The sequence below is a fragment of the Heliangelus exortis genome, chromosome 16 (assembly GCF_036169615.1).
Source record: "Heliangelus exortis chromosome 16, bHelExo1.hap1, whole genome shotgun sequence".
Lineage (NCBI taxonomy): Eukaryota > Metazoa > Chordata > Aves > Apodiformes > Trochilidae > Heliangelus > Heliangelus exortis.
Genome location: NC_092437.1, coordinates 7,532,929 through 7,544,047, shown reverse-complemented (window position 1 = coordinate 7,544,047; position 11,119 = coordinate 7,532,929). Strand labels below are relative to the sequence as shown.

The following is an 11,119-nucleotide window of genomic DNA, read 5'->3' as shown; positions in this document are numbered from 1 at the left end:
TACTAAGCAGTTCAGTAAGCATGAGCTTGTGATTTACTATACAGAAGCAATAAAGTATTTCGAAATAGTGATAACTGGGCTGTCAAGGTCAGTTCAGCTAGATAAAACCTCTTCTTTTTGGTAGTCTTTAAAAGTTAAATCACCAGAACTTTTGTGAGTGATGTGATACACTTGGAACTGCACACTAGTCCTGACTTTCTTGTTTCATATTGGCACAGCTCCATGGGCTCTAATGGAGTCATATTAGTGTAGAATACTGTAAGAAGAAGCTCAGTGTATAGCATTGTAGCAGCCTAAATATATCTCACACAGAGTCCTGCATCTCTGCATGAGCTACCAAAGCTCCCCTGGGTCTGAGTGAGCTCCCAGCCCACCCTTCCAGGGCTCTGAGCTGTCACCTCAGTTTCAGCACCATGAATTATAGTCACATTGCAGTATCATTTTTAGAAAAGCCACATTCTCACATAGTTGCTGTACGGTTTTCTTACCCCATCATTGACTCAGCCAGAGGCACAGACAGCTTGGGTTTGATGAGTGTCAGATTTTCTCTTTGTGTAACCACCAGGCTGGCACTCACAGTGCTGAGTGAGTGCATGGCTTTTTTTTTTTGCATAGAGTATTTCTTGTGATCATGCATAGGTTAAAACAATTTCCACCTTGTCTCAAAACTTTGGATTGATTTTATCTTGTCTTAATAGCAGGAAAATGTAGGAATTCCATCCCTGGAGACCTCAGGACTGTGCAGGCTGGAGAGGAACTTGCCCAGACTGTGCAACAGTTGCAGAAATGTTGCAGTCACTGAGGTCAGAGAGGATAATACAGAGGGAAAGACCGTAGGCATGGATTTAATACATTCCTGAATATTAGGGCTAGCCTGGATTGAAGGAATGCTGAGGAGATAAATGGCACAAAATGAGGATGACATCAAAGTTCTGTGCTGCAGGGCTTAACTTTCCTCTATTTGCTAACCTGGGATCCACCTCCCAGGCTGGTCCTGTGCCCACTTTACCCTCCTGCCAAGAGCTGGACTTTGCAGTTTCCCAGTTAAGGTGTGGTTATAGCACACAATCAAACAACTTGGGTGTATTATGAAGCAGATTTTTTTTCAGTGTTGAATTAAAGCAATTTGATTTTGCAGAATTTCAAGCCCACTGAGGATATTAAGCAGAGGGATAAAAGTACCTCAGTTTTGGGTTTTTTTTTTGCAAGAAGTAATCATAAAACCCAAGACTGCTATAAAGACTTTATAACAAACTATGGAAGACTTTTTATAGAAAAAAAAATAGAAACCTTTATTTTATTACAAAATTGACTATTACAAAATTCACTAGAAAGGTTCTGCTAATGCACAAATTGCTTTACATACTGTAATATGGCTACAGTTACATCTTTGAATATAACAGCAGAGGAAAAAAAATAAAATCCACAGACCAACAAATGCTAAAAACTTGCATTATTTCAGAAAGTGAAAAAAAAATTAAAATAAACATTAATCGTTATATATATAAACCTGTACTTGAAACTGCATATGACAAAAATACACTTGTGACCTTAATAGCTACCATATAGTATTACATGAAGGTTAGTGACAACTTTAACCTTTAGATACAGGTCTTGAAACCCCCACAAGAAACAGACCTCTTCAAAATATTTAGGATCCTTTTTTCCTGTGGTCCTTTGCAACATACAATTTATATTACTCGTCTGATGAAGTAACTATCCTGTTAGGATAATTTAATAATGGCAGAACCCATAGGATTCCAGTGATTCAATTTATGGACAAAGCCTCTCATGCAGTAAAAGGCCACTAAGGTTTTTACAATAAAGGTAAAAGGCTTGTATGGAATTTGAAGGCATTAAATTCTACAGGTATGAGAAGATTGTGGTAGGAGTAGTATTGCAACTTCATATGAACAGTACTGTGCAGGCATGAGGACAGATCCTTTTATATACTTTTGTCCTTATTTCCTTTCTATAAAGGAAGTTTGTAACTTTAGGGAAAGTACACTTTCATTTACCTGATCTTTAAGCCCTGTTGTTTGCCTTATTACAGACTGCTGTCTGACTTTTCAGTTCAATTCATGACATTGATAATCTGATAAGGACCAAGTGAGATTCTTTTCCCTTAAACTGTCTTCTCCAAGGTCTTCAGCTCAGAGCTAACAGGGGCAGTTCAGTTCTGACTGTTGTTCCCCCAGGTGCCCTCTATGATACCCACAAATAAAACAAATTCTTCCCAAGCCAGCCTGCCAAAGAGCTTGAGGCTACAATAATCACTGTGCACTAAGAACCATACACAGCATTCCACAGATCACCACCAAACTCTATCCTGTACAGTTCCTCAGCTGCACTAAATTGTTGTATCTGCAGAGGTATGAACATGTATAGTACTTTTCTTTCCTTGTAACATTTCTAAGGACAGCTGAAATAAGTAACCACATTTTTCAAAAAAAACACCAATATGAGACCTTTTCTTGGTACTATTTCTGGCTCAGCCACTGTTCAAGGGACGTGTGTTGCAGTTTTTCCACTGGTTATCATAGGCTTTGGCTTCCCAGTCACTGTATACTTTTTCAGAAAAATCAGCAGTAGGACTGCAATGTATTTTCTTCAAGCTGTATTAAAGAGAAAAGAATCCAGGTAGGGATTGATTATTTAAAACAAATAAAACTGTACAGACTTCAGCTAATGAAATTAATGCCCTTACTCAGATTATATTGAATTATTTCTTCCTGTGGTGTTGGCCAGCAAAAGCATATCTCCCATAGTATTGAAATGTCACTTTTTTTAAATTGAGGAATTAATTCTAGATCAAGTCTCTAATACAGATTTATATACAAATAAGCTAAAAAAAAAAACTTGTCAGCAGAGAAAATCTTACATGCGTTCTTTTGAACCAAAAATGTGTAAATTGTAACATTGTGTGACCATTTTCAAATAGATATTGCTTTTCTTTACCCTTCTGCCTAAAATCAAGTTTTCTAATCTAAACTTTATAGTGCACTGGTGGGCTGTTCCTTCACTAGGGCATTTTCTTTTTAATCTGTATATTGATGCTCAAAATTAAATGCTATGCTTTAGGAAATGCCTTCTAGAAAAGCAGTGGGGAAGTTATTATACAACAAAATAAAGGTTATTATGTTCCCCCACAATATATAGAATTTGATTTCCCCATTTCTGATCCGCAACAGGTACAGAAGACACAATCTTTTGAGTTTAAAACTAGACAGCTTACTTCAGAGCCATAAGCCATATAAAATTTGTCTTCTTCATACATAGAATATTTTCTGTTAGAAGCAAAATTACCAGATGGCATTCAAGAAACCTCACACAGTGAGGAGAAAGTTGAGGAAAACATCTGTTCTCTTAAACACACAGTTCTATGAAAATTCTAAATGAGGTTCAAAGAAAAGTCTGTCATGCTCAGGAGGCCCTTACACACCCCCCCCTCCCCTTCTTTTACCTTCTCTTCGGTGAAATGCAATGGGAAGCTCCCGGCTGGGAATCAGGGTTCCTGAATGGAGTGTTTCTACTGGCTTGTTGTCTGTTGCTACAATTCTGTACTTGTGAATAAGCTGAAACAGAGAGATTGCAGTTAGTGTGCATTTGGCATCTCCTGATCAGGTGAAATGCTGAGCAGCCAGGTACAGAATATTTACCCAGCAGAGGGCCAAGTGAAGCTGGAGCTCTGCGATGCGGCGCCCAATGCACATCCTCTTCCCAATACCAAATGGAACATGAGCAAAAGGATTTATTAGGGTCCTCTGAAACCAGCGTTCTGGCTTAAACTGAGTCCAGTCTTTAAAGTACTCTTCATTGCAACCCAGGGCATGGCTGTTTATCATTAATACAGTCTATAAATTAATAGAAAAACACTCATTACAAACTGGCTTCAAGGTGCTAAGTGAATCAGCTTGTTAATGGAAAACGTAATGCAACAGCAAAGGAAAGGCAGTTTCCTCAGAAGATGCCATGTAATTCTCTGAAGAGTAATTCAAGCACAGAAAAGGTCATGGTTTTCTCAGAAAAACATCAGAAACTTTGAAAAGAAATTTTGAAATAGCACACCACACCAATTTCATCTAAATCCAACAGCAGTGCGGGCAGGTATGCTTCCCAGTTAATGGGAATTCTTGGTGTGAATTCCTCATTCTCAGTCCTGGCATTCATCCTTTGGCAAAGTCATTTTAACACTGAAATAAGACCATCTTCAGTGGTTTAAAGGGCACTTAATCAACAACAAAATATTCTAATAAGCTAAATTAACAGACTTACCCCTTTGGGCAGTACGTAATCTTCCAGAACTATTTCCTTGTCGATAGTGCGAGTGGTAAATGGCACTGATGGTGTTAATCTACAATGTAAGAAAAAACATCTATCTATCATAGTGTACCCAAACAAAAACAGTGAACAAAATTATACATACTAAAAAAGCCTTGCTTTCTACTACACACTATGTGTTAAAACAGTTTGTGATTAATTGCTTTTTAAAAAGTGTTTGAGAGTTTTGAAAAGTGGGTGTTTACCTCATGGATTCTTTCAGACAGGCTTTTAGGTAGGGCATATTCTTCAAGTTCTCAGCACTTGGACTCTCATTAGGAGTGAAAACACTCTGTATTTCCTGGAAAAGCTTCTGCTGAACACGTGGATTGCGTGAGATGTTATACAAAGCCCACAGTAAACTATTGGCCGTCTGCAACAAACCAAAAAGATACATAAGACCTCCATTTTTGGTGAGAGAAAGAGGAAATTGCCAAAAGTGCAAAGCAACATTTTTGGCTGGTCACTGCCTTATGGTATTTCCTAAAGCTAAGGGCTTACGAGCCATCCCAGTTGCTGTCTAGGAGTAATGAACAGGAGAAATAATCGAGTGATCTCAGGTAAAAATTCATTTGCATTTAGGCCATGGAAGCAACTATAGGCTTAGCTCAGTCTCAGGTGTTACAGAAGAAAGCAGGGAGTTGGAAGGACTAATTTCAACGTGCTCTTAGAAAGTCAGGTTTACCGTTTCGACTCCAGCAATCTGGAGCTCTGCAATGGCAGCATACAGCTCCTTCTTGGAAAGTTGTCCTCCAGAATAGATGTCACACAGGAAATCCTCCTGAGGGTTTGCTGAGTGCTTTTCCAGTCGGCAGTCAATTGAGTGCTTGGCTGAGGAGGAAGGAGCAGGAGGTAATTAATGGAAAGTCGCCAAAAATACTTTAAAATTTAAAAGCAAAATTGCATCTGACAAGAGGATACCAAGCTTTGCTCTTTTTTTTTTTTCAAGACATTTGAGCATTACACTCAAGAAATAATGGTGTTTTCACTTTTTAAACAACTCAGTCACAAAAATCACTTCTGAACAAAAGGAGACCCAGCAAACTATTTGGAATTCTGCTTTCTTAAATTAGGAAAGGAAATCAATGATACATTGAGTGAAATATTTGGCAAACAGAAATACAAGTGTGTAAAATTTATTACCTTGGATTTTCAAAGGGGATCAAGGTGTTAAAAAATCAAAGTAACTTAACACTCAGACTCCCTGAGGGGAAATGTAAGCCTTTGATTTACTAGGGGAAGGCAAAATTGGTGCCAAATCTCTACGTGCTGCTTTATTTTTAAATATAGAGGTCTAGATTTTGCCCATCCTATCTCATGAATATCATAATTATTAAGACCAGTTCCTGGTAAGGGGCTGCTCATGTCAAGTGAAGGTGTCAAACTGTTTTTTCTGAACAAAACTTATTTAAAGTATCTTTCCTGAAACCCATTAACTCAGAAGCAATAAAATAAGTGCACATGTAGCTGGCATGACCCAAAGTCTTGTAGTATCATGTACTCAAGAGAAATATATCATGCAGTGCTACAGTCATCCAGGTGCAAAACCACTGTCTTAATCTTTAGCTGTAACTGTCACTGCCTAGCAAAATATGGAAAAATATAAACTTAACTTCATATCTGGAGTTAGAGTAATTATTCTAACCCTAAAGGCAAATTAATCTTAAATAGAAAATGTCAAAAGGCTAAACTGTACTTTATGATTGAAATAATTTTGTTTTTTAAGACTGGTGACTATATTCCAGGTTGATCAGAAATCCTGTAATTTCTGGTTTTGTTTAGCAAACAGAATTTTGTTGCACGTAAAATTCTCATTTGTCAAGAAAACAACTCCATTTGAGGTCCCTTTGAGGGAGGTCCCTTTTCTCTCATATGCCTTCCCTTTAAAGAGTTTATACACTTTCTGTCTCTTTATTTTCAAGACAGATTAAAGTGAACTCGTGATCTTGCTGGCTTTCAAATTTCTGGAGCTTCCTTGGAGCCCCACAACCAGACCTCAGTGGTAGAAAAGAGAAGTGCTCCCATGTTTGGAAAAGATTTGTCATTAGCTGCAGCAAAGGTTCTCAATCTGTGCTGAAAGCATCAATTAAAAAAGTAGGGCAGTAGCAAGTATGGAGAAATTCCACTGAGCAGGAAAAAGAGACAAAGGGAGAGGAGAGAAATCATGTTTAAAACAATAACCTGTTTTAAATATATCATCCCATGCTTTAGTATGAGCTTGCCAGACTTTTGTGTTCAGACCCTTGTGAAGTTCCACGGGGGTCACCATCATCATTCCAAAAGTAGCCATCATCTGTGATGGAGAAAGAGTTTTTGAAATCTTTCTTTAATCCATCTACTTGCAATCTCTGAGCAAAATTAGACTGTGAAGTAGGAGACAATTTTCAGAAAGTCAAGATTCTGGCAGATTTTCCATCCTGGACAGGAAAGATATGTCTTAACCTATTTAGATAATATCCATCTAAAAATTAGGGACAGTCAGTAAAGGATGAGGCTTCTCCAGTGGGTGATTCATCCTATCTATTTTTGGCACTTGGTTTAGAATGGGACAAGTCACCCTTTGGCAGTGCCTCTCCCTCCCTTGACAACAGTTGGAGCCAACAAAACTAGGCTAGGCTAGATTCCTGTCTTTTAGATGGCTAAAATTAGGCAGATACATATCACTGGGGACCAAGTTGCAGCAAAATGCACAGCAGGTGTGCTTGCAGGAATGCCTAATCTCCAAATCTATCATATTTGCATAATCCCACACCAATCCCACCCAACAAACAGCAGTGTTGCACAATAGGTGTTTTACAGGGAGAGGAAAGTGAACAAGCCAACTTGACAACTCTATTTCCAGGATTACCCTGCTCTCCATCCAGCATTTTCTCCCTACAGATGCAGGCATTTCATCTGGGACAGTCAGATGATCAGTACTAGCACTGCACACCTAAGTGTCACCTTGGATGTGCAAGGCTGCCACTACACATGTAGCACAGAAGCTTGAATTTCTTTTTTCAGGTGACCCACCTAGACTGGTACCCTCTCATTAGTAACAGGTGTAGAAAATCACTACAGCCCCAGTAAAGACCCTTCCATACCGTTTTTACAGCCTTGATGAAGTTCAAACTTTCTTCTTCTACATCCTGCTGTAGGAGACCAAACCTCTTCCCATACAGCACCAGACAGATACCTGTTGTTAAGCAACATTATCATTAAAGATATAAACAAAACAATGCATGGTGCCCATCATTTACTGTCACAGAATGGCTTGGATTATCCTTGTGAAAAATGATCTCTGATGACACAAAACTGAGAACAATACTTCACAACACCTTCTGCAAGTCTGCATTAGACCCAAGCAGCAGTATATCTAGCTAAGCTGCCTTTACAGTAACACTTCCTTCACAAATAAGAATCACCATTAATCCCCTCACATGAGCAGCAGATCATTCTGCCAGGCAGGGCTGGCATATTTGGCAAGTAAGCTATTTGGCAAAGCTACTGAAGAGAACTGAGTTGTAGGGAAACAGGACCCAAAGAGCCCATCTAGTGCAGCATCTCCCAGCCTTTTCCACAACCAGCAACCACTTGCAAATGCTGGTAGCATCCCACACTGCAACAGCTTCCACCTCTTTCCACTTTTTAAATTTTTCAATTTTTTTTCCGAATCTGTTACTCCCTATTTCTCCCTTTCCAAAAACAGACATCACCACTGCCAATGGGAAAAAAACCCCTCACTTTCAGGAACTCAGTACACAGGTTACTGAAATGAGCCAGCAAAAAGCAGACAGGTCTGGCAGAGCTCATTCAGTTACACACTACATCTGACCATTCCTCCTTTTGGGAACTGCTGATCCAGTTTCTCCTTCCTGAAGCAATTCCTGCCAGATGGTTCCTTAGTGCACTCTTACAGGTTTCTAAATGGAGGTAATTTGTCTTAGTAATTTACTGCTTTGCTTCTCAGTCTCAATATAAACATTGTAAAAGGGGTTTTCCAACCCTTGTCTATGATGATTGCTCCTTCACTGTTACTGGGTCATTTAATTGAACTTGTGCTGCTGATAATTAACAAATCACAGATGGGAAAAAATGGTCCTATGCTATCTGATCCCATGGCAGATAAATGCACTGTGACTCCCCCAAATTTGGATTTTTAAATCATTATAATATTTGATTTTTTTCTTACAAGCTACATAGGTGACCAGACCAGAAGAGTCTGTGCAGTTGAATTTTGCATGTGCCCAGATAGTCCCCTGGCTTTTCTGCAACCAACTTTCTATGACAATGCAGACGATAATTTGGATATAATCAGACTACACATTCATAACTGATCATACTCCAAGTGAAATGCCATGGCAGGTACAAAATTCATACCATTCTCAGGAAAAAAAAAACAAAACCAACTCACTTTCAAATGACCATTTGTTGAATTCTGAGTAGATATCTTCCATTTGTCCATTGTGGTTACAAATATCATCTATTCTATGCATGAAGTCCTCCAGGACCTAAGCAGTGGAGAGGAGAGGGGAAAGAAGGGAATAAAATTACATCAACTAATATAAATCCTCTGTAATCTACCATTTCAACTGTCTTTTATATAGATAACAATCTTTCATAAGAGAGGAATATTTATGTTTCCTGGTCTTTGAACAAGATTCAATTTCCCCCTGTGATAACATGCCTGGATGTTATGGATAACATGCTGATGGTTCCCACGTTATCACTGCTTGTACTTAACAATCTGAGCTTTCCTTCGTGGGGATGAAATGCTTCAGTCTGATGCTGGGATAATACTGGAGTTTCACAATAAAGGGGGTGAAGCTGTTTGTCACAGATGTTCCTCAAACTCAATGAGGAACACAGAGGTTAAGGAGTGAGGTGTTCCTTGATGGAAAGAATATAAGAATGAAGGAGTAAAGGCAAAAAATGATGAATGCAAAAAAAGTAAGCAAAAACTGTTTGCAGGAGCCCTTATGACTGTGGAATAATCTTACTGTTCTGTGGAGACAATCTCGGCTACAGGTTTCTGGATGGTCTCATGTTTTTTTCAGACCTTGATAATCCCTTTGTACTTATTATATTTATCACACTTGGACACGGTGATCTTAGAGGTCTTTTCAAACTGTGGCAATTCTGTGACCCTGTGATTATTCCCTGAATGATTTCAGAGTATGAACTCATGGTTTTATCACTGTAGAGCAAATCAACAGCTATCTAGGTAAACTGTATCACTTGATCTGCTTTTATTTCCTAGGTTTCCGAGGGCATGAGGGTAATGAGTTTCCCGAAATTCAGTACCTCATTGATCAAGGTGTCCAGTTTTTCAACTTCTTTGGGTTTCATTAATTTCTTTTGAAAGGCACTTCTGACCCTCTGCCAGTCCTTTCCTTCCCTAGATTGAATAAAAAACCAAAACAACACATAAAAAAAGCCCCACAAAACAAGACAAAAACCGAAACAAAACAGGACAAAACAAAAACAGCGTGGTTGAAGAGAGAAAGACTTCAAGAAGACGGAAAGAAAATAACCCCAAACACGCGGCATATGCAACAAGACATCCACGGCATCCTCGCACCGACGGGCACAAACCTGACGCCGCAGCCGCTTCCCGGGGCACCGGGGATGGAGCAGGCTCTGGCGGCAGCACCGGGGATGGAACAGGCTCCGGGGGGCAGCCCCGGGCGGCGGCTCCTCCGGCACAGCCGCCCCGCGGGAGCGAAGCCAGGGGAGGGAGCCGGGCACGGAAGATCGGTGAGTCCGCAGCATCCCTCGGGAACCGCGGAGACCGTGGCTCCCCACGCCCACCCCGAACCCGGCTAACGCGTGGGAAGCAGCCGCCCCTCCTGAAGCTCCCCAAGGGCTTCCCGGGTGTTGCGGGTGCCACTTACAGGATCAGCAGCCCGTAGCCCTCGTCGCGATAGTCCCGATAGGCTTTCCAAGGCTTGATCTCTAGGCGCTGAGGGCAGGCACTCTCCCGGCGGTACAGGGCTTCCAGGAGGCAGGGGGCTGCGATGTGCACCGAGTCGAAAGCCCCCAGCTTCATACGGAAAATCTTTCCAAACCTCCTGTGGTACTCGGCCTGGGGGTGCAGAAGAGACCCCCCCACCCCCGATGAGTGCGAGGCGCTTCCTTTCCACTCCCCCCCTAACACCACCTCAGCATCCCCGTCCCTCCGCCCGCCTCACCAGCGTCTCATGCTGCCGCTTGAGCCCCCCCTTCCAGAGGACGTCGGGCAAGCTCCCCATCAGCGGCCAACTGGGGGGGCCGGGCAGGGCGGCCAGGGGGTACCCCCGGCCCCGCCGAGCTGGGGTGGCCGCCGGCCGCGGGGCGCTGAGGGAGGAGGCGAAAAGCCGCTGCGCGGAGGTTCCGCGGAGGCAGGTGAGGGCGGGGTGCCGGAGGAAGATGCTGCAGCCTCCCATAGCCGCGGTGACAGACACCCATCCGCGTTAATGTATATATATAGCAGCCGGGAGGCTCGCTGGACTTTCATCGAGGGCCAATAGGAGCTCTGGGTGGGGTGAGGTGGGGTCGGATGGCCCGGCCCTGCCCGGCCCGGCCTGGGAAGGCTGCGGGGCAAGCGGTTCATGAAAGGGTTCAGGCGAGGCAGGAGGGCACCGAGCCAGCACCGCCCGCGCCTCCGCCCGCGGAGCTTCCCCGGGGCTCCCGGTGGTCCCGGCTCCGCGGCTTCTCCCGGTGCTGCCGCCGCTCCGAGCCCCGCGGCGCGGGTGGTGGTAGTGGGCGGCCGGGTCTGCAGGTAGCGGCACCCGCTCCCCGGGGGAACTGCCCGGCTGACCTAAGAACAGTTTCATACAGC

The 11,119-nt window shown here is 42.4% G+C and overlaps 1 protein-coding gene across 2 annotated transcripts; it reads right to left on the bottom strand.

Annotated features, from left to right (window-relative positions):
- Positions 1–1,275: 1,275 nt before the first annotated feature.
- Positions 1,276–11,119, bottom strand: CYP24A1 (cytochrome P450 family 24 subfamily A member 1). Of its 2 annotated transcripts, XM_071759902.1 has the most exons (12): positions 10,491–11,119; positions 10,194–10,384; positions 9,604–9,697; positions 8,714–8,810; positions 7,404–7,495; positions 6,502–6,613; positions 5,006–5,151; positions 4,527–4,693; positions 4,276–4,354; positions 3,660–3,854; positions 3,464–3,575; positions 1,276–2,615 (listed from the first exon to the last, which is right to left on the bottom strand). In XM_071759902.1, the coding sequence occupies exons 1-12, from the start codon at positions 10,722–10,724 to the stop codon at positions 2,611–2,613; spliced, it is 1,524 nt and encodes a 507-aa protein (XP_071616003.1). In that variant the 5' UTR covers positions 10,725–11,119; the 3' UTR covers positions 1,276–2,610. The 2 variants fall into 2 exon arrangements, with proteins under 2 accessions (XP_071616003.1, XP_071616004.1); XM_071759903.1 differs by lacking the exon at positions 3,660–3,854.

Excerpts from the sequence above, each read along its gene's own strand:
- CYP24A1 (XM_071759902.1), bottom strand. The coding sequence starts at position 10,724 with ATGGGAGGCTGCAGCATCTTCCTCCGGCACCCCGCCCTCACCTGCCTC. Across the intron at positions 6,614-7,403 it reads TCATCAAGGCTGTAAAAACG|ATGATGGCTACTTTTGGAAT; the intron begins GTATGGAAGGGT and ends TCTCCATCACAG. Across the intron at positions 4,355-4,526 it reads TGTCTGAAAGAATCCATGAG|ATTAACACCATCAGTGCCAT; the intron begins GTAAACACCCAC and ends CTTACATTGTAG.